The sequence below is a fragment of the Callospermophilus lateralis genome, chromosome 1, assembly GCF_048772815.1.
Source record: "Callospermophilus lateralis isolate mCalLat2 chromosome 1, mCalLat2.hap1, whole genome shotgun sequence".
NCBI classification, from domain to species: domain Eukaryota; kingdom Metazoa; phylum Chordata; class Mammalia; order Rodentia; family Sciuridae; genus Callospermophilus; species Callospermophilus lateralis.
The window spans coordinates 73,791,625-73,816,384 of NC_135305.1; the positions used below are offsets into that span (position 1 = coordinate 73,791,625).

The window sequence follows — 24,760 nt, forward strand, 5'->3', positions numbered from 1 at the left end:
AAAATACAAAATTACAACTACAAAAATAAAAATTAAAACTGATAAAGGAATTAAAAGTTCAAAATCTATTCTAAATTAAACGTACTTATGAGTTTTTATATGAGGAGTCATGGGGATATGGAGAATGAAGATTGATAGAATGTATTTTATTGCCAAGTCTCCAGAAATTGCCAGTTCTTTTAGACCTGGATTTATTATTTTATAGATGTCACAGAACATTTGCATGTACTTCTCTATATACTTGTGAAGATAATAGGAAAAATCTTGTTAAAATTAAAGGCAACATAAAATTCACACTAGCTTCTCAATATATAATGCACTGATCCCTAATCATTTACAAATTTTCTCTTCTTGGATAGATGACAGACATATAGAAAGCCATATATATACATATACACACACACATATATACATACCTATGTATATGTATGTTAGAATATATTCACATATATACTATATATCGGTATATATGAGCTTTTCAAATAAATGAGCTTTTATTTGAAAAGTATTGTTGATTATTTCTTATTTATTTGAAAGGTTCATATGTACAGATATATATTACATATAAATATATTCTTGCATATGTATACGCAGGTATGTATATTTGTATGTATATGTGCATGGCTTTCTGTATGTATATCATCTATCCAAGGAGGAAAACAATAACATTTTAAAAGAAAATGGATTATATATTCTCAAGTGCAGTTCAATAACTTAGGATCTTATTTTACTCAGGTTTCTTTTTCCATATTATTTCCAATATGCATATTTAATTTGTAAATGACTAGGGATCAATTGCTTATTTCTTAGTCTTTTACATATAATATTTCGGATTTAGGAAAGGGTTGAAACATTGATTAACTCTGTGTAGATTTTGCTTTATTACTGACCTTTTTTAAGTTACCTCTCATATATCCTATTTTTTTCTGAATCAAAGGTAATTTTGAGTTTTGCTCTTAGGGTCCATCCATAACATTGATATATATTAGTTATTAAAAAAAAAACAGAATTATCAGAAATATCTCTCATCCCAAACCAAGACTCTTTCTCTTACACCACTATTATCCCCTCCAACTTATGCTAAGCTTATTTCTCCAGTTGGAGTCAAATCAGATTTAACCTTTCTAAATATCTGAAACACCATGAGTTAAACAAGGAAAACACCTTAATAATACTCCAGGTAACTGTTAAATACTGCTGTAAAGAAAGGAAAGAATATTCTAAATCATTGACTACACAGATATTCTTAGATTATCTTGAATCAACAATATGTCTGGTCATGGAGACAATAAATTAATGACTCAGTGTATTCATATAAATGTATAGAAATAAACCTGTGAAGAAGAAGGACTATGTAAAACATGTTGGAGCAAAAGGAAAAACTACTAGACACTTGGCATACACATACACACACACACACACACACACACACACACACACAAATCTCCTCTAGACATCCAAAAAATGAATGGCTATTCTGAAAATCCTTGGCATTAGGCCATTTAACAATTTATGGGTAACAAACAAAATATAATGTCTCTCATTTCTACTAGTGAAATCTTATCCAACAAGGTGATATTTTTCCATTGATCTTGGAATAGGTATCCTGAATCAGTCTGTTTATTCCAGTAATTTAAGCTAGTTTACAAATCTACAACATGGAGCCTTTGATTAGCTCTGTGAGAATGTTTTATAAAGTAGAAGAATCTCATACTGCTTCTATATTTGGCAGCCTTAACTCTATGAAAATGTCCATTTAACCAGTCTATGTATACTCTCATGCAGCTGCTGTCTTCCTTCTTCCCACTATGAGATATTAAAAATCCAACAGGAGCTTTCTCCAAATTCTTCTGGATAGAAAAAATAAAATGTTTGTCCAACTTAAAAATACTTGTGAGAAGAGGCCTTTTAGTGACTGGCTCTGCAAAAAGTTCTAAATTACCCTGACAATTAGAGATTATTTGTCATTTATTGTAAAGACTATGTGAGAATATGTTGTAAAGTGGAAACTGCATGGTAGACACTAACGGACTACTGGAGTGATTTCTAACCCATAAAACAACAAAACAGTTTTGTATGATTAAACATTTAACCGTTTTCTTAGGGTCTCTCTTTTCATCTAACATAAAATAATTTTCTTTCATACCTATTTGCTAGCATGGAATTAGGAAAACCCTCCCTTTTCCTTCTTTTTGGACCAAATGATGTTCAAAGAGAATTATAGATTATAAAAAAAGAATTATAGACTCCCTGACATTGATTATGGAAGACACAAATCTGAGTTTGACTACTTCATGAGATTTTATGACTGTTCTTCAGATGGGAATTGGAAAATTCAAGTTTGAATGATATGTAAGGTTTTAACGTATATGACTTTTATAAAAGAACAGCTGATCATTATTACATATCTTTATAATGACATAAATGTGGTCTATCATAAAATGTGTGGCAGGTATACTGATCATGATATAAATGAATCAGGGGTAGCTACAAATAATTTATAGCTTGTAGGAATACATGTTTTATAGGCAATCACATCAAACTTTTACATGAAAGTATGTTAAAAACCAGTTCAGGTTATAAAGTAAGTTTTCATACTGGAGAAAATTACTTCTCTGAAGCATTCTCCATAGATTTAGATGATTTAAAATGTGTTGTTTTTTCCCCTTTACATGGTATGTATGTGTGTGTGTGTGTGTGTGTGTGTGTGTGTGTGTGTGTATGACTTCTGTCACTTCATTTCAACATGAAAGTTCCATCAGTCAAGAAAAATATTTTAAAGAATACTACCAACGCTAAGAGACACTGAACAATGTAAATTAGATTTAATATTTTTGGTGCGTACATTTAATTTACTTTACTAAATTTCATATTATTTTAAGGTGTGGAAAAATAAATCTTGCAAAATGACTAAAAGGATATACATTTATTGTCAAAACAGTTTACATGTGGAAATCATATATGAACTTGTTTTTAAGGAATATATGAGGCCAAGATATGGATTACACAGATAAGCATTTATGATATGAGAACAAAATAAAAATAATGGAATACCTGTATTATGGTCTGGATGTTTATTGCACAAAAATTCCTATGTTTACATCCTAACTTTCAAGGTGATGGCATTAGGAACACCATCTTTGGAAGATGATTAGATCTTCAGAGAAGATCACTTATTACTGGATTATCACCCTTATAAAGGAGACTTCAGATAGCTAGCTAGCCCCATGAACCATGTGAAACTAGAATAAAAAGAGAACCATCTATGCAGAAGCAGTCTCTCACCAGACACTGAACTTGCAAGTGCCTTTCTTAATCTTGGACTTTCCACCCTCTAGAGCTTTAAAAATTTCTAATGTGTGTAAGCAAGTATTATGCTTTATATAATTATTTTGTTATAAAATCATGTTATTATAATTCTATAATTAAAATTGCAATATTTATAATAATTATAATATTATATTACATTAATAATTATATCATTATATTATATAAAATTATTAGAATATTCATAATAATTATAACATTTATAATATTATTGATATAATCATCATATTATGATATAATATATAATACTATTATATACAATATAATATTATATGTAATACGTTATATATTATAGCATTTTATTATAGTAGCCCCAATGGAGTAAGACAAGCTGTACCCCAATTTAAAGAAGATATATTTAAAACAATTTATTTTATAATTCAATTACTATAACTTTAGAAGCCCAACCTCCAAAAAACAAAAAGAAGATATTTCACTGGGTTAAACACCTGCTGGCATTTTGGAGGAATTTGCCTTTGAATGTTCAAGAACAGCAAAATTAGAGATACAATTATATACAAGCAAGAGACTTTGAGGTACTGTTGCACAGTATGGTGACTACACTACAGTTATGTAATGTACATTTCAAAAAGCTAGAAGAAAAAATTTGTAAGTTTTCACCATAAATAAGTGATAAATAGATAGATAGATAGATAGATAGATAGATAGATAGATAGATAGATAAATGATAAATAAATGCATCAAATATTACATGGTTCCCCATTAATATGTACAACTTTTATTTTTTGTCTGCTAAAAATAGAATACTTAAAACAGCAATATTGATGGTTGAAGCACACCATATATTTTTAGATAAGCTCAGCACAGCAATATGTAGCCCAGAAAATAAAAATAAAGCTTTAAGATTCTAATTTAAATTACTTTATGAACACAGAAATATGGAATAATATGTTAGTAAAACTAAAATTTGACATAATAAGGAATATTTTTCCATTCAGCCCTCTTTAGTGACGTTCAGTACTCATCCTAATTGTTACTGCTTGTTCAATTTGTTGTCTCTTCTGTGCATTCTAGTGTTTTCTTCTCTAGCTTATTTTGACTAAATTTTACTTCTAGCACCAGCTCAACAAATATTTGTATTACAAATGAATTAATTCAACATGTCTTGCATAGCAAAGTTATTTCCCCTCTGGGTGATAGTTCTGTTTTCATGTTTATGTTAAACTTTTTTTTTTTCATATCCATCGTGACATATAATTCTGAGTAAAGAACAGGAAATTTTAGTCTTAATTCTGTGCCTCAAGGAGATTGTCACTTCTCTGAGAATGCACAGTTCCAAGTGGCAAATCTTGGATTTTCATTCAGATTATTTTTCATTAAAATTTATTTATTTTTCTTATCAATCCATACTGATCCTCTAAAGACTTAATCTTGATTAGGAGTTTAGATTTCATATGTGTACATCATCTTTTCACATTAATGTGTAAAACTGCAAATGTAAACTTACAAAATTAAAAATCATCTTCTGCACAATATCAAATTTTCAATCCTTTGGAACTTAATTATTTCTCAACTTTTTGTTTCTTGGTAGCCTGTTAGATTATTTCAGGAATGGTTTCCAGTGACTCCTACATTGACACTTAATGTGAGGTGATTTGCTTTAAACAATGGAACGTTAATAAATATGATATGAACAGAAACTGAAAAAGCCCCTCATGTTGGAGTTTTCATTCTCAGTGGTCCTAGGGATATTGCTACTACCCACTGAAGAATACCAGGCCAGCCTATTTGAAGACAAAACCATATGCAAAAGAGACCAGCAGTCCAAACAGAGGCCCAAACAGCTTTTAGTAACTGACAGTTGCATGCAGCTCCATGAGAGATCTGTGAAATTCTGACAAGTCCAACCAAAAATCTCACTCCAGAATTCTGAGCAAACTCAATGTTGGTTATTGTTTGAAGCCACTAATGTTTGGGGTGGTTGGTCATAAAACTAAGGCTAACTGACATAATATTAAAACAAATTATTATTTTAAGTAAAAAAACTGATTAAAATTGGGTATGCATGTGTATATATATATATGCATATAACATTTTTGCTTATAACTTTCCCAAACATGTCAAGTCAATTAAGAAGAAGAACTGTCCAAAATACCTTCAAATCCTCAAGCCAGATTTATAGAACTGCTTCTAAAAAAGAAATTATTCTTAGACAAAAGCAAAGCTTCTGTTCTGTGACCAAATGATGGAAGATAACCATAAAACATCTTGGAATAGTAAACACAAAATCTTGACTTTGCTCTTGGCTAACAGCACATACAACATTTGTTGTTTCTGTAAATTGAAAGTAAATTCTAGTTTCTTATTTCCTTCTTATATTCTATAAAGCATGGTTACGTTTCCTGGAGTTCACTGTCTTACAGAAGGGCATTAATGTGTAAACCAGCCTCCCCTTTATTTTCCTGTTACCAGTTAAAAAATAAATAAGTAGAAATAAAAGAGAGTCTGATGATGTAGATTTTGGATCCTGCTTTCCAGTGTGCCAAATGCTCTACAATTATAGAAGGAACTTTGTATGTGAAATTCAACGGAAGGAAATATGTTCCATAACTTAGGTACCAGTCAAAATATTTAATAAAATGTAAGCTGCCCATAAATAAAACCACATAAAAGTGTCCCTCTGTATATTTCCACTATCCAGAAATAACCTACCAAAGCTGAAATTTGAAAATTCACAGAAAGAAGATGATTTAAGAAATTGGATAAAATAACTTGCTCTCATAAACTATGTATTCATTTGTCCACACCCTATTGCTATTTCCTTGGTTCCAGTGGGACCCCTGGAGGAGGTTATGTACAGTGAAAGAGGAAATGAAATTCTAACCCTGAGTACCAATCATAATCACATTGTCCCTAAAGATGTTTGCATTTCCTTTCAAGAATGTTTTTGTAAAGATGAGTAACTGTTCACCAACAGTAGGCTAGATTCTTTCAGCACGAATCAGAATCAGTACAAGAAGTACTCTGTGAGCATTGATGCAAAAAAATAAGGAACAAAAGCACAAAAAAGAACAGAAAAACACAAAAATCCGAAAAAGAACCTAAAGAGTAATTTAATTAAAAATATTATTTATGCCTTTTTAATTGAAGTCCACAGATCATTAATAATTTAAAAGTGTTCTTCAAGTGGGTACCAGAATTTTGAATTATGACACCAGTACAATTACAAATATATTTTGAATAATGAGACAGAAATAATTACCAATGATCTATGTGCCCCGGTCTTCCATTATTTCCCAGGCTTTCTCTACCAAGGCTGCATCATTTAACTATTCTTGAACGTCAGAGTGTAAATGGAAGTGACATGGGTCACTTCCAGGTGAAAACATTCAGAGGTCAGTGCATGAACTTCCACTCTTCCTTACCTCCTGTGGTGACCAGGGACACCACATGTTGAGACTCCAGAGAGTCAGATTGGGCCTGTGAGTGAGTATTTGGGATACTGCACTGGTAGCGTTTTTAGAAAGAATAAACAAATAATGAAAAAAATTTAAAGTTAAAACATTGAGATTTGAGGGTTAATAAGTCACTGCAACATGCATGCAATATCCTAAGCAGTACAGGAAACTAACATGGGGTTACTAACTTTTATATTCCAAATAAGAAGATTTTTAAATATAAGCATACAAAAATCCCTTACCATATGCCATCATTATGTAAAATAACTAATATATTTAAATAAAAAATAAGGAAGGCTATCATAAGAGAATAAAGGATTCTTTCTAAACTACATAATTTTTTTTAAAATAACATTTTATTATCTTTGATTTTGTCTTTTTTTTTTAAAGAGAGAGTGAGAGAGTGAGAGAGAGAGAGAGAGAGGATTTTAATATTTATTTTTTAGTTATCGGCGGACACAACATCTTTGTTTTGTATGTGGTGCTGAGGATCGAACCCGGGCCGCACGCATGCCAGGCCAGCGCGCTACCGCTTGAACCACATCCCCAGCCCCTGATTTTGTCATTTTGCTGAACAAAATCTTCATCATGGAATAGTATACCAGTCTTCCAAATTGGTATTTAAGAATCACAGATCTAAGTATTTCAAAAATGGCAAAAAAGATTGTTGACCCAAAGCAATTAAAAGCTCATGTGATGACAATGTCCAGCATTACCTGTCTTTCAGTAAGATCTAGATTCACGGCTATCTCATATCGCCTCAGTCTGGTCAAATAATTATGATGGGCAAATTCTGCTTCAAGTTCTCTGATTTGCTCTTTGGTAAAAGCTGTCCTTTCCTTCCTGGGTTTGCTGTTGACTTCTGACTTGTAATTGCCTTCCTGGGAATCTGGAATTAAAAAAAAAAAAATAAGAAAGAAAGAAAAGAAAAAGAGGATTACTGATAATGCATTCACTGAAACACATGCCATCATATCATTTATTGTTATTGAGGAACTTCCAGTTATCGAGCTGAACAAGGGGCAAACAGAGAGCAAAGACAGTAAGATTGATCTCATCTTAACAGAGCAAGAAACATTTCTTGTTTTTTTTTTTTTTTTTTTTCAATCTACCCAGTAATTCATAGCCTGTTTGGGGAAGTATTTTATTTTCTTCTTTCAAAATATGAAAAGAATTTTTGACTGTTCATAATATGGTATTATTATAACAAAATAAGCCAAATACTCGCCAGAAAACAACTCTAATTTGTCTTAACAAATAATACTTACAGCTAAGTAAGACTGAATACAGAATCCTGAAAAAAAAAAGTAGCAACTTATTATGTGAATATTTTAGCAACAAAATGTTTAACAAATGGGCTATTTGAACATTTGGATTCTAGACTGGTAGGGTTGTTGTTTTTTGTTTTTTTAAGAGAGAGAGAGAGAGAGAGAATAAGTAAATAATGAATTTTTTTAATGTTAGAACATTGACATTTGAGGACTTTGAGTTTTCAGCCTGAGCATATGTAAAAGTACACGTGTACTTATTGGCCTTTTTATTGCTATGTAAGTATGGCCTTGACAATAGCCATGCTCTTCTTTTATTGGGTAGCATACTTAGTTCAATGTGGAACTCATAAATAAAATTGGGTTCATGTAACTTAAAAGATGAGCAGAGTTTTAAAATACATTTTTGTTGTATAAATGGTAAACATAAGCTGCACAACATCTAGCATCAACTATCCATAACATCAAATCTTATAAGGCCAGATAAAAATAACAATAATCATTTGAAGCATCTCATTCCAACTTTTTTCTTCAGGGATCAAGACATAATTAACATATAGCATTTAATTTAATTTATCCTTATAATATTATTGAGATGTAAGTTAGAAGACATTCTTAATACACTGAAGAACAGAATGTGTCTATAATGGAAAAAAAAAAATTCCTGCATATACCAAGTAAGAAGTAATCAGACTCAGCTCTAGTAAATCAAGTTCCCTTTTTCTTCAGTGAAATATCAACATAATCAAGATAAAGGAAATGCTAGAGCTTTCATCAAAATTATTTCTGGTTTCGAATTTTTTGAGCATGTACACCCAAGGTGCAAAACGTTTCTCAGGTGGCAGTACAAATAGCTCTTCCATGAGCCCAAACAAGAGAAGTGATTCAGGAAAAAAATGTTTAACTAAAGGTTACAGAGTGACATTTGATTATTTTTAATTGACAAATATAATGTGGTATGGTTTATACATTATCTTTTAAACTACATTTGTTTTTTCATCCAGTGATGCTTAATTATGCCAAGAAGTACAAAAACAAAAAAAAAATTTTTTTTTTCAGTCTTCTTTTCCTTTCTGTCTGCTTGGAGGAAGTCTAAACTGGAGAGGGCCCTGCATAATGCAAACGTGCTAGACAAGGCACTTTAATGTAAACACTTCTGTTTTGACTCTTAGCAGAGTCTGAGCTGACCAGATGTACAGTTGTTGAGGCCCTGCAGCAGCCCCAGTCGTTTGCATCAACATCTTGGCACACTGGGCACTCCTTTCCCTCTGCCCGATCACAGTGTGTTTCACTGACTGGTGCACTGGCACTGTCTAAAATTCTTCATCATTCACTGACCACATTTCTGGGCTTGTCACTTACCTCTGTGTTGACTGGGTCCCCACCTTGGCAAGCAGGTGGGGCTTTATTCTAGTGAAAAAAGTATTTTGTGATATGTCACACAGAGATTGATTTCATTTTATAAGAATCCACTGGGACCAGGTGAGTCAAATAATAGCTGAAGTGTGAGCTCTCAGATCTGCTTACAAATGCAAACCTACCTGCTTCTGAGTGGAACTATAGTCCACCACATACTTTTTTTGAGCTACATAATTGCCAACATCCACTCTGTTGGAGCATTTAGCTATACTGGAGTTGTGTGGATAAATTTTCCAAATGATTGATTGAAAAATAAAATTATTTTCCCATGGGTTGTTCTGGCAGACTGGAAATTCAGTCACAGCATAGAATATTCTAATAACAAGCCCTTCTCACAAGAATCCATGTTCTCACGTGAGCAAAAAGAACTTTGCCAATTTGGAGCCACTCTGCCTGAAATCTGTGGCTGATTATTCTTTATGTGGAGACAATGCTCTTTTCCCCTTTAGTTAAGCAGCTCTGGAAACTGAAGGCAAAGCCAGCATATTTTTTCTCATGAGCAATTCAATTTGAATGATTCATGGTTAGCACATTCCCTTATGTAAGCATGAATGAACAAATTCACATTGAGAAAGCCTATTAACTTGAATTTATTTTTGTTTCTTTGAAACTGATCTCCTCCAACTTTTGCAATATTCAAAAGTACTTCATAAATACCACATATACACACAAACAAACACACCAAACATGGACCAGTGCTTGGAAGGACAGTCCATGTAAAAGATCTAAATATGCATTCGTTATAGCTAGAAATATACAACAGGAGGTTTATGTATTCAGTGACTGGATTTAAACAAAAATCTGGCTATACCTCAACACTTAAATCCAAAAACAATTTACTGAATGCCTGGAGTTCGAACCAAAGTTGCTCATGAAGTGAAATCCAATGACTAAAATGAAGTGAGCTTTGCACACTTACATTGACAATAATCACAGGAGTCATTAAATTGCAATTAATATGACAAGGAGTGGGTAAGTGCTTCCTGACAGTATCACCTAAGAGGGATGTCAACATTGATGAGGTAGCACCAGTGTTGATGAATCCAGTGGACACTTTTATCCTGGTGTACGATTCTATTGCAGTTTTCACCCAGAATGCTCCCACTTTTATTGGAAACATGCCTTTATTTGGAAATGCATTTCTGGACTTGTATATCCCCTAATCTTGGGACCTTAAACCATTTAACCTATTTTGTTTTAAGTTTCCAAAGTTTATCATTTGCTGATTCCAAGACATCTACTGTTATCACCAGATAAGCTATTCATTGGTGGAAAATGGGTGCGAAGTTTAGATAAAGCTTTTGGCAAATTTCACATCAGCCTCCATCTGTTTCCCAGCTGTTTCAACTGAGGCAAAGCACCCTCCGTTTTCGCCAGCCTCCCATATCCTATGCCAAATGGCAGGTGTTGAGGGGGAAATCGGGGAACTGCCTTCCTTTCTTTCCTACAACCACAAACAAAATGTCACCATCTGTACAGGGTATTCCAAGGTAAAATAGTGCAATTGTTGTTTCTCTCTCTCAATATTTTAATGCACCTGTGAGTGCACCATTGTTGACTTATGTGTTCAGGTATGGTTGGGAGTCCCAGTTCCCTGACCTTTTGCTCCCTGGGACTATGCTAATGGAAGAAGTCTGCAACACTTCCGTGGAGGATAAAAATTGCCCTCTAAGGATCATTTCTGTCTAGAGTTTAGAACTTCTCCACATGTGACTTTTTATTTCCCTTAGTGCAAGAGGACGCCAAAAGACAATAATGTTTTATGGAAGACAAGTGATGTGAGGGCTTGGTGTGTTCACTCGTGGCACAGAATGTTTTTTAAGAAAAGAGAATAAAGTATGGTCGAATGTATTTTTGGCTACTCTGGGTAAACTTTATTAACTTGTTTAAATGAAGAACATAATTTACCTATGTCTGTAAAGCATTAAAATGTAATGGAACATCTATATAACTTGTTCTAAAATGAATTCTTGTTTCATATCCTGAAGAATGTATGAATACTAAGGGTAAGTATATTTTAGTCTTTTCAACTTCTTATATCAATGTTTTGTAGACTATTCACAATGAGAGAGCTTCTGCTATTTATTTACCAAGCTAGCTAATAATCATCTGTATATAGGAAAATTTATAAAATAATCTTATGAATGCTAGCAATTTTCACATTTGAGCAGGAAGTTACCTCCTTCCTGTGGGCATTCATCCAACTTGTTACTCTCTTTTTAATGAGTAGACATTTAAGCCTCTCCATTTTTTTTTTCAAAATAAATAATCTTCAGGACAGCTAAAATCCTCTTGATCACCTACTTTCCAGATTTGAGAATCACAGTCATAGTGAACTACTATTACTAATAAATGCATCTATAATATACTGAGGTGTGTAAGGTGGGGAAAAAATGGAATTGAAAACCACTGTGCTAGATCTAGAATAGAATAGCGTTGAAAACAAATCCCATTACTTTTTGTACCTCTGATTTTTAAAATGAACATGCACAATAACAGTTTCTCTTATGAAGCCAACCCAAATTTACATATCACAAAAAGGTAACTTCCATAGATTTTTAAAGTGAATTATCATGATGACAGTTATCTTTAAGATTTCACTATTCTCCCATAGGTCCAGTGATTGTCCATTGGTGGATGTTCTCTTTCCACCTCTGGCGTCCCTGCTCCCTAGTCCCTTGATTATTTGTGGGACTATCTAACATATTCTCAGGGACAAAATAAGACAGATGAATTTCAGTACAGTGAAACTGAAGTTTGATCAGTTTTACTAAATTTGTGTAATGATTGTATGTTTTGAACAAAGAATTTATAGAAAATATCCTATTTATTTTTAATAAGACCAAAAAAGTTCTTACTTGGTGAGCTATATTGAAAGATGAATTGCACATAGATTAAAACCATTTATATGTCAGGCTTCATTTTTATTTTAAAACTTTGACTTCTTCCTTAAACATTTAGGCTTGTAAATGCAATTAATTCTGAAAATGAGATTAATGAACTTCTAGTATAATTTATTCTGTCAATATTACTTAAAAATACTTTATTTTCTAACTTATACAACAAATCATGCAATACAAAATCACAATTTAAAGGGGAAAATATGAAGATTTGAAATGCTTTATAAAATGTATATATTTTCAGATTGCATTTTAGAAGGGAAAAGAATTAAGATTTCCAAAAATACCTTAATATTAATGCATCATAAAATATGAAAATTTTAAATTTACCAAAAAAAAAATAAAAGAAATAAGACAGGTTCAAACATGTGTCTCTCTCTCTGTGAGTGTGTGAAGTATGTGAAGGGAGACAGAATGAATGTGATAAATAGCAAAAGATTATTATTCAATTAATACAAGTTTAAAAACTAAGCATTAATTGAATACAAAAAATTTCAAAACAGATGCCTCATAATTTACATAAAAATTAAATAGCCAGGTCTCTAAAGTCTACTCCCTTTCTTGGAGTCCATGGTGATCCTGACTTGGCCTTGCATTGCATTCCTGGAATAGACTGGCAAGTATCATAACAAAGGCTTTCTTTTTGCTTTCTTCTCTCTTGTCTATAATTTTGTTATAATGGCAGTTATAGAAAGTTTAGACAATTTAAAATTGATACTTAGTCTATAACTCCTTTTAATTCCCTACTGTTCGTAGACATCAATGTATGCATCCGTTTTACCTTGCAACTTATTCTGAGTGGAGTTCCTCTACTTCTAAATAATGTAATTCTAACTCTTAATTTTACTTTAATTTCTTTATTCTGCTTTCTGTGATTCATTTACTATGTAATTATTACTGGTAGCAAGGAGATAGTCAACTCCTTAGTTCCTCCTCTGTAACATAAGTACAAAGTGAAGTCCACAAAATAAATTGATAAAATTAATAATCATAATTGATGTTGTAAAATTCCAAATACATATAATAAGGCAATATTTTTCATAAAAATCCTTGAAAGAAGCCAAAGACACACAATGGTAATCTAATACAATTTACATGAGTCAAATTTGACATAGATTTAACTCTTCTCACTACAAATTTCAAAGCATTTAATACAAAAACAAACCAGTACATATTTTCTGGGCATATCTATACTTGTAGATTTTGTTGTACATATCTAGGCTCAGAAACTGGATGCAGATACTCATAATTGACATTATGCTTCTTGTTTTATTCCAGAGAGAAAACACAGACTACAAAAGATCGTGGTTGTGCATCTAACCAAGAAACATCAAATTCTTCTTGTTTCTTTTTCTTAAATTCTTGCCACATTCTGCCACTATATCAATGCTTTCTCTCCTCTAAAGCAATGCAAATTATTAATGCCAACCTCTGTCCTAGTTTGTTCAGACTTTGAGAGTTAATGAAGATAACATGCATGCATTGCAGTATATGCAGAATAATTAGGTAGGTTGTGAAGAGGATTCAAACCCCCCACATGTACCCCATTCATTTCCTATTCAGCTCTTGTGTCAGCAAATGGCTTGGAATTACTTGGTGTTACTGTTATCTTTAAGGAGATGGAGAGGGAAAGAAACTATTTCCACAATTTAGGGATGATAGGTAATTTGGCATATGGACAGAATTGTGACACTTTTAATTTACAGCTGTCCACAGACCAAGAAGGACTGAGCTCTTTTATGACATAAGACAACAATATATGCATTTGCAGTGAGGTGCTAGAAAATTCAGTACCCATTCTGCTAGTAGCTTGGTAAATCCCTTGGACCTGTAACAGGAGAACTTTCATAAGTTTTTCTTTGGATAAAATCATAGAAAACGAGTCTACGTCTTCTCATAGTGGGAAGGCTTGCATTTACACTTTTCTTAGCCCACTTTTTAAAATAAACCATTGTGGTGGCATTAATATATTTTTTGTAGTTGTTACTTATGAATTGCTGAGCTTTTCATTTATCTTCATATCTCTCTTGTTTTACTGGATTCTACTATCTAGAAAAATTAATGTTTTGAATTTTTTCCTTATTTATCTTTGTATTATCAATGCTACACAACTAATTCTGAAACCATTCATACAGTAGGATTTCAGAGATATCTCCAAGAATTTTCTTTTCTGTTAGAATTCAACTGAAAATCAGCTTAAAAATGGAAAAAAAACTCACTTAATACTGTTTTATACTTAACTTTTAAAGTACTTTTGCACACCTCTTATTTAATTTATGAAAGATGGGGATGGGTAATATTACCTCCATTTTTATATCTGTAATGATATTTTTAAATGTGTTAAAATAAAAAAGTGCCAAATCAGTGTCATTATGGTTAAGTTTAAAACTCAAGAGATTTCCAACATATCAGAATTCCTAAACACATACCACTGACATTTTGGACTTGATAATTATTGTTACATTCATATTCAGTGGTATGTAAACACATTCAAGATAAAGGTGTCAGAGGCAGGGTTGTCCTGGGCACTGCAGGATGTTTAGCATCATATCTGGCTTCTGTTCCCTAGATATCTGTACAAGGCCCAACACCAATTTTAGTGTTATCAGAAAAAAATAAAAACTTTCAATTTAATATAAATTTCAGATAAACACCAAATAATTTTAATCTCTTCCAAATATTGTATAAATAATATTACCTAAAACAGTACTGACAATTGATTAGAAATTCAAATTTAACTGTGCATCTATATTTAATTGGCTAAATCTGGCAACCTATCCTAGTTGTAACATTAAAAATGGTCTTCAGACATTGTCAATGTACTCTAAAGGGGAAAATCTCCTCCAGTTGAAGGCCAATGCATAGTGTTTGGAAAAAGACATCAACAACTCCAAGTGGTACAGTTCTCTAAAGTTGGTCAATTTTAGAGATTGATTCATAATTACCTATCTGTAAATAACATTATCTTTTTAATTTGGTGACCACCCTTGTAGGCAAGTCTAAAGTCCTGCAAGTTAGTGAAGATGATGCACAGTTAAAATTGCTCAAAAAGTGGTTTTGTCAGACCACATTTATTTAAACATATAACTGTAGAATGAGTGCCTACAATAACTTCAGAGAATTAGCCATGTACAGAAATAGTACATGTGACATTACTATAGAAATTTTTGTCATTTCCCCTGTGTAATTCGTTAGAGGTGATATAGTTTCAATAGATTTCTGAAGGAGGTGTTATGTTTCTACAATACAAGACAGTATATAATAACTAGTAATAAACCAATTACTTTATTATATTCATATTATTTGACAAATAGTGATGGAATTAATAATATCTACCTAATATGATTTACCTATTAATAATACTCACTTATATGATGTTAGAAACTAAGGAGATTTTTACAAATCACCTATTTCTACTCACTCTATTTATAATAAAATAGAAGAAAAATAAGGCTCAGGGTGGCTATAGGATCACCAAAAGTTCTACAGTCACACAGCACTTTTAGATCTTGAGTTTCATTCAGTTACAAAGACAACATAAATACATTTTCTGAATTCTTTCATGACCTTCTCACAAGAACATAGATTAGAGAAATACCCACACTTAATTGTGATGGTAAATATAACTCTGAAATTCTCAAGAATCTTGATTAACCAAGATGACAAGTTTGCAGATGTTAAGAGCATGGTCAACTGCTTCTCTGCTTACTCAACTACTTCTACCTTCACTTTCTTAATCTTCAACACAGAAATAAAGCAAAGAGGATTAAATTCTAAAAATAATGTGGAAAAGTGGCTGCACATTGTAAATACTCAGCAATCAGTTGCAAGTTGTCACCATTGTTAGGTGAGGACTGTGGTCTCAGGCCTCAGTAACTGAAATGGCTCTGACAGAATCAGGAAGGAGTTAGAACACTTTTTTTTTTTTTTTTCCAGATAGGAAAATTTCTGTCTTAAAGAGGAGCTCAATCTAAAGTCTCCAAAGGGTGGAATTTATGCAGTTACTAATAATGCTCCATTTTTTCACTGAAGATGGATAAGTTCCTAAAAGGATCTATATGCTGTTTGGGCTGGTATATGAGTGAAGATGAAGGATTAGTTATGATTTTTCACTGAAACCGGAGGGGGTGCTTTACTTTACAAGGCCCAGTGTGATCAATGCATGAATATTTGTTTCCTTCAGAAGTTTTATTGGAAAATTTGATGAAACGTATCCAAACCCAGCAAACATAGTAAATTGAAGTCTCTGTGTGTGTGCGTGTGTGTATGTGTGTGTGTGTGTGTGTGTGTGTGTTTGTATGTGTGTGTGCATGTGATCAAATATTTCTCCTTTTTAAAGAGTCCTAGAAAAGAGATCCATGTATTTAGGATGATAAAAGTCAATTTCTGCCTAAATATCAGAGCATACAAAATGCTTAACCAAGACTTTTTTTTTTTTTTTTTTTTTTTTTTTGTGGCTCTGAGTGTTGAAGCTACCTCCTCATAGATCAGGCCTATCTGTGTTCTACCACTGAGTTACATCACCAGCACTGATATTATTGATAGTTTTTTTTTTTCAGTCAAAATAAGAAGGTATTTGTGTAATACACACACACACACACACTTAAAAGCTCATCTGTAAATATTGTGCTCTCACTCATGTATTTGGAAATATTACTTATAACTTTCTTCATAAGGAGGACTTAGGAAAAAAATCACTTAGATATTGTTTAACCACTAAAATAAGCACATTGAAAGATTTATGGCCAATAACTCACAAGTTGATTTGACTTTAATTTCATAGTACGAAAGACAAATTATAAGATAATAAATAATATATGAGAGTAATACAATAAAAATGATTTTTAAATCCCAAACAAGCTGAGGTTCCGACCCATACAGCAAATAGTCTTTTCTGTTGCCTGCTCCTGGCAAATGTCAGTGTTCTGTGATCTGTTTCTCTGTCACAGCTGTACTGCCAAGAAGGAAACAGTCTTGGGGGACTCATCTGTGTTATAGTCAGTTGTATAAAAGTTTTTTCGATAACAAGGGGTATTCCTTTAGACATGATATTTGTTTCAATAGATTTCTGAGGGAAAAGTTTAAAATTTTAGAACTTAATCTATAAAACGCAATCTTTAAATACCTCCAGAAACAGAATTCTGTTCACATCAACCAAGTACTATTGGTTTCTTATAAAATAAAATAAAAATAAATTCAGTGCCTTACATTTCAAACAACTTGTTATATGATTTAATACTTTCCTGATAAGTCTGATGTAAAAATATATTTGGACAAAATAAAATGAAAATGACAAAAAGTGCTGATGTTTCCCAAAATGTACAATCTCGTCCTCCTCATCATCATCACCATCATTACTGCTAATTCTCACTACTTATGTATATGTTGAGCTTGGAAAAACTTCAATTATTTTACTTGAAAAGAATTCACAAATGTTAGATCCACGAAGAGAGATGAAATGATAATCAAAAGGATACTTGACTGTAAAATATTACAAAGTGCTGGTTTATCCCAAACAGACTATGCAGAGAACAGTGAAGCTGACTGGTTGCAGCATTTAAAAGAGTATGAATAAGAGAAGTAAAGATAAAGGTGAAGTTTACTGTATGGATGCTGGGTGAAGAAAAATGTTGAGACTAGCACAATTGATTCTATTGTTCTGCTTCTTGGACAAAAAAGGGTAAAGATGACAATGAAGTTTAGGAATTTCTTGTCTGTGGAAAAAGAGGTATTGAGAACTGACCATATTACTGAACTATGAGGTTCAAAAATAAAGTGTCATTTACATAAAAGAATATCGATGCAAAAGTCCATCTTAAACCATATACAGAGAGCCAGTACCCTGTGGTGAAAGTGTGGCATATGATGTTCGTATGTTAGTTGATGGTGTAATATTTATAAAATACATTCCTATGGCATAGTACAGCTATTGTAAGTAGCTTACAGTCAACTTAAGAATAGAAACTGCTCAACATTAATCTACAAGTAATTATAAATTTTAATTTTGAGGGTACTATCATAAAAAATTCTATAGAAAATTGATATATGCATTTTAATCTTTGATAGAGAACTTTATGGAAAATATGTACCTAAATCACTATTATTCCATTTCATGTTGGGCAGTTACAGAAAAACATGTATACTTGCATATGTAATAAACTCTACCCATCTACCCATGAGTCTTTCTTTTAATCTCTCATAGGGTATGAAAGATTTTGTAATGCCTTAAAAATTCCTGAAGAATTGAGACTAACTTGAATGTTAGGTATACTTATTAAATTTTATGAGAAAATAATTTTCACTGACATCCAAAATACTAAGGGAAAAAAATACCAAAATTTAATATTTTATTAAATATGAATGATCTTCTACACCTATTTCAAGAGAGATGCAAATTGAGGCACTCCACCATGACTCATAGTAGAATATTTTTTCATGTTTCATAAATCACAGCCTATATCTTTTGTAATGTTTCAAAGTTTAGTAGGGTTAGATGTTAACAGCCGGTGTTCCATTACACATTGGAGGGAAAGGGGAATAAAGTATAAACATTTTTTGCTGCACTTAATACCTTCCTGTACTTGCATCCACTAAAGAGTATGTGATTTTCTTCTAGAATATAATTTTCTAATACACACACACACACACACACACACACACACACACATACTGAAAGTCTATTACCTGCTTATCTTGCAATAATTTTAATTAGTAGAAAAAATATAGTAATGGCTCTATGCATGTTTTAAAGTGTTACTCTGATTAAACAGAATTGTGGATATCATTAAAGCTATATAAAGTTGTATATATTTGTTTGCAACATTTACATATTTAGAATGAAAGGCTTGGGGAAACTAGCAAGAGCTTAGTAGCCAGGTCATTGCAGTTGGAAATCTGTTGTACTACTTGGTAATAACTGTGTGATCTTCTAACCTGTTAAGTCATTTGCAATTTAGATTTTTCATCAAAAGAACCCACACATGATTATTATAAAGAGGAATATTAGATAATTTAAAGTATATAAGTATATAAGCTGATACATACTTGAGAACATTATTATACAATAATATACACTATTTTTAATAAGATTAAAGGTGCTGTTAAGATTTAATTAACTGAAATGTTTACTGTCTATTTATTGGTCTTTTAATTTTACTTGAATCATATATCATTTCATACCTAGTATTCAGAGAATAGATATCTTTGTCTTTTGTTGTGAAATTTATTTTAGAAAAGAGAGTTTATTTTCTGGCTTTTTCTACCAATATGTGTTTTAAATGACCCAGTGGTGCTAATAATTTCTTTGCCTATAAAGAAGAATTAAGTAGATTTGCTTCTAAAAAAATAAATGTATGTTTGTATATTTTATTTTTTTTCATATTTTCTTTCATAGCTGCACTATTAGAAAGTAGTCAAAATTAAAGCTTAAGTTGTTTTTCTGAGTTTAACTTAAGTGGCTTTGGCTTTTATTTTCAAATTCAAAATAAATTGTGAATATGTGTTTGTGTTTATGTACATATATTTATAGTTTAAACATTTGAAATGTTTCATTTGGTCATTACTGGTCACATATGCATGAATCTAATTCATACAAAATTTTCATATCTAATATATAAAGCACTTATAGACCTTTTTAAGTATCAATCATGTAAGTGATATTTTAATCTCTTTTTAATACAGGGCGAGTTTTAATACAGGGTGAGTTATGCAGAGTTGTGTGCTGATGGGAAGAAAGATGTGCTTCTATCTGTAAGATTTGCTGCTTTATATAATGCACATACACTCACCCTAGGGAATTCCAAGCCAGCAAGCTAAAAGGATGCTAACTGGCTCTCAAACATCCTGAAAATTCAACAATTGGCTCCACAGAGTCCATGCTAGCTCTGTGGTCCCAGCATACACAGGGCTGCAGCACCTTACCGTTTCATACACTAAATCCTGGTCTTCAATAAATATTACATAATCAACACTGAAACCCTAAGGAAATGAAAATGGTGAAAAACTTGTCATAAAAACCTCATTTCTGCTCCCTGTTCATTATCCTAATATTGTAACCCCTGTACTCTTAGTTTATTGCCTGCTTTGCAGATTTCTTAAATGGGCGAATGGGATAGTTTATATGAAAGTACTTTATAAACTACCTCGTAAATAACATATAACTTTGTGAAAAGCTCCCATAACACTATGAAGATGAGTTTGCATGACACACTTTTTTCACTTCAGACCTCTTATGAAGTGACCTTGGCTTTCTATTATCATCCCTGTCATGCATCTACACACCTAGCTCTTTCTACTCTTGAATATGTCTCTCAACTAAAGGAGAGATCCTCTTTGTAACACAAGAAAGTTTTGAACTTGACTTTGATAAACTATATCAACATTTTGCAAAATCTGTGATCTTAAAACTCTGGACTACTGGGAATATTGTTACTTAATTGACTATATTTTAAATGTTTACTTTTATTTTATATGGGCTCTGTCACATGCTTAGCTACAAATCAACATCTTGTTAAAAAAATATTTCCACTTTCCTCTCTAGCTTCCACATGAAAGAAAATATGTGACCTTGAATTGTATTTATTTCACTTAACATAATGATCATAAAGTTCCATCCATTTTCTTGCAAATGATATAATTTAATTTTTCTTTATGGCTGAATGGAAATCCACAGTTTATACATACCAAAAAGGAAAAGAAAGGTGAGGGTGTTATCAAATGGAAAGCAAAATGAGATCAGCAGAATAGAGGAAGGGGTTTAGCGGGGGAGGAAGTGAGGGAGCCAAGAAGCACTGGGAGGTATTTGGCCAAATTATATAGTTAAATTGTGCACATGTACTATAATGCAACAACAAATCCCGTTATTATATACAACTATAAGGCATCAATGAAAAAGAAAAAAAGAGAATATTTCCAGGATTATGAAGTTTCCAAATGGAAAGAGAAATATCTATAATTCATAATTACATCTAATCATAAATTTGAGAAGGGCTCCTATAGAAAAATCACACTGACATGGACCTAACATCCAGAGTATGAAAAATGATGAATGAATTAACAAATCATTCACTTTTCCTTTCTATAGTAAAAACTGATTTTCATGAGTATTCACTCTGTCAACATCCTGCTATACTCTGGGTATTATATTGACTGTGTTGAAATACTTACATCAGATTATGTTTGCAATACAAAATGTAATTTACATATAATATTATTTATACATTTAACAGGTTCACATACATAGTCATACTTACTGGGAGACAAATATTACAAATGTATTTATTATGCTAAACCTTACCTAAAGATCAAATTTTGTTTAATATTTTCAAATAAGATCCAAATATTAGAAAATTTCCTTAATTTAGGTATTTCAATGGTTCAATTGGACTAAAGTTTTTATTAATTGAATTAAGGTCTTTTCTGATAAGTAACATGCTTTAAAAATATTGAAGTTTCTGGTGAGAAAAAGAAGTCATTATGCAATTCCCAGATATGCCAACACGTGTAAAATGGATGTTAGAAGAATACTGTCATTCTTATTTTTTACCAATAATCTAGATTTGTTTCAAGAACACATCATTACATACCTCAGGGAGATAAACACGCTTTTTGCATTAAATAGTAAGATGTTTCCAGACATTTGACTCAAGAATATATTTTATTCAATTCTATAGCTAACTAAGCTCAACAAGCATTCATATTTTGCTTTATTACTCAAGTCTATTTTAATAGTTTAATTTATTTATTTTTTTCCTCTTTATACTGTTTCCTTTCTTGAGCAATTTTATACATTAACACCAAAGTTCTCAGGGTTCATGATCTAGGTTGTGAAAAGTAAAAGACTATAAAGTTGTGAGCCACAACCCCTGTTCCCAGGACCTAACGAATGGCAATGCATATGACTGGAACTTCATAACTGTTTGTAAAAAATCAGGAAAAAGTTTTTTCTTACTGCAATTTTCCTAATCTTGCTAATTTATAATATCTCATTTTAAAAGATATTCATTTTATTAAACAATAGCTCTTCTACAATTTAATTAAGTTTTTTTTTTCTAGAATTAATATGCATGCATTAGCTCCTAAAGCAATAACTTCAGAACTCAAATGTTTAAACTTCTCAACTTGCAAGCAGTGTTTTGGAGAGCTCATAAGACAAAATCAAATAATGGTAACCTAATACTGTCTGAAGAAATTTCTTTGCCTGCCCATTGAAGTGGGAAAGTCTCGGCTTCAAGATGCTGAATATTCACTTGATGATCTTATCAGTGTGTGATATTTCAAAGCATTCAAAGTCATCCTTAATGACTTTTTGAAAACTAAATTAATACATACTAAATTAATACATAAACAAGCTTTGTCTCTTCTGTATTTAATGCGTTTGAGACATAATATTTAATGTAATTTTGCCTCTCTGAATTTATCAATACTAGTTTACAGATAAAACACACCAAAGTAAAACTTTATTAGCATAACATAAAAGAATAAAAGACAAGTTTGAAACATAATCACAAAATAAGCAACCTTTTTCTTTAAAAATATAGATAATAAAATATAGCATAAAAATAATTTTATTCTGTTGAGGATGAGGGCAGAAAACAAGAATGCAACATTACATCACACAGCATATAAATAAGAGGTTGTATTGGAAGGTTTCAGATGGCTCTTTTTTGGAACCTATATAATCACTGCTGGATACAGAGGAAAGGATAGCAGGCCAAAGAAAAAGATCTGGGTCCTTTATTGTTACCATTAAAGTCTTACATAAAACTGTCTCCACATTCCATAAAAATGCCATGGTGCTTCAGGAAAAATACAGACCTGAGACAATAGTTTATTTTGGCTGGAACTAAAGTTCCAGAACTGAAGAGTAACTGCCAGAAATAGGAACCAGCTTTGAGAAAAATTTCACTGAACTAGGATGCAGTGAAAGTGCTGCAGCATTAATACCCTCGCGCTTGAGGATCTGAATCAAGGGTCCTTTGTTAAGAATCTTGTGACATAATTAATCACTCAGAGGAAGCACAGAGGCCTGAGGTTGTAGTCTAGCTACCCAGGGAATTACCTCTTCCTTTGGCACCCACTTGCCAGCACAGCTATAAAATAGAAGCAGAAGTGTTTCACTCTATATATGATTAATACTGGCTGATTTACATGAAATGCTCTTGTTAAGACCCAGTTGATCTAGGATCTGGGAGGCCCTCCTTCAACTATGAATTGTCAAAACAAGTTACCATCTCCGGGATTCCAAATATCCCCCTTCAAAATGGGGGAGATTTTACTCTGATGTTTTTGTAATTGCCCTATCTTAAACAGGTCACGATTTTCAAGGTATTAGTTACCACATGAATCTGCCCCCAAAATATTTATTGAATATGCAAAATGCAAAATATTAAGTTAATCACTAGGATAAGAACTGGTGAATAAAATACCATGCAGTTTCTTAAAGGAGCTTATGAAAGTATGCATGGGGAAAGGCAGCAGACACGGGGATAAAAATAATTCCTGAAATAGCTAAAAACATCAAAGAACATACTTAGTGCCAGAAGACAGATACATGTATGCACAATTAAATGAGGAAAATCCCATGAAGTGGAGAAATCATGAAGTTTCATGAACAGATTGCATTTATGATGGTACTGGGGGCGAAAAAGGACAGAGCTTCCTCGATGGCAAAAGTTTTCCAGGTAACTGAAAAATAGGAGCAAAAACATAAGGCTAGTCACCAGTGCGTGCAGAAAAAAGTGAGCCTCCTGAATACAGAGTACAGATGACAGAGGTGGTGGAGTCATCCCACGAAGAGAGTTGAGGGAGGTGGTGAGATGTTTTGAGTCAAAAAGTGTTCTGTCACAGCAGTGAGGAAGGAACATGGCAAATGTACACGTGTCCGACCTGTGTGGTCATGGGGCCCTTAGTGGTAGAACAGGACATTATGCTGCTAACAAACCATCAAGAATTCAGTGAAGGGCTGGAGCCCAGCAGAGACTGGACTAAATATGCCTGGGTAAATAAGGCAGCTCTCTTCAAGTCAATGCTGTAGAGATTAAGTGGAGAGCTCAATCTATGTATTTGAACAAAGCAATTCATTATAAATTCTTAAAGTTGGTGACCAGATAGGCCCAAGCCTTCAGATCAAAGATTTCTGAGGATCCACAATTAAGTTTGGAAGTCACCAGAGCTCTCACTTATCCCACTCTTTGAAATGCCTATAGGGATTTCCCAAGTGGATGGTTTGCCATCTGCTAAAAATCAGCAAGTTTTTGAGTTCAGTTCTTCTTGACAAAAATTATGCTAGCTTCCTTCTTTCTACGACTGACACAAGTTTCCCATTTTCAAGCTCAAAACCCTTGAACAGTTTTAATTCTTTCTACCTTTCTCAATCCAAGATAAACGACTAGTTGTAATGTTCTGTGTAATTTTCCTTTGAAATGGC

General features: G+C 32.4%; 1 protein-coding gene across 1 annotated transcript in view; it reads right to left on the reverse strand.

Annotated features, from left to right (window-relative positions):
- The window catches only part of Meox2 (mesenchyme homeobox 2), a 64,667-nt gene that overhangs the window by 6,794 nt on the left and 33,113 nt on the right, over window positions 1-24,760 (reverse strand). The window contains exon 2 of the mRNA XM_076863080.1: window positions 7,463-7,635. Coding sequence (XP_076719195.1) covers window positions 7,463-7,635 — 173 coding nt within the window. The remainder of the gene's footprint in view (window positions 1-7,462; window positions 7,636-24,760) is intronic.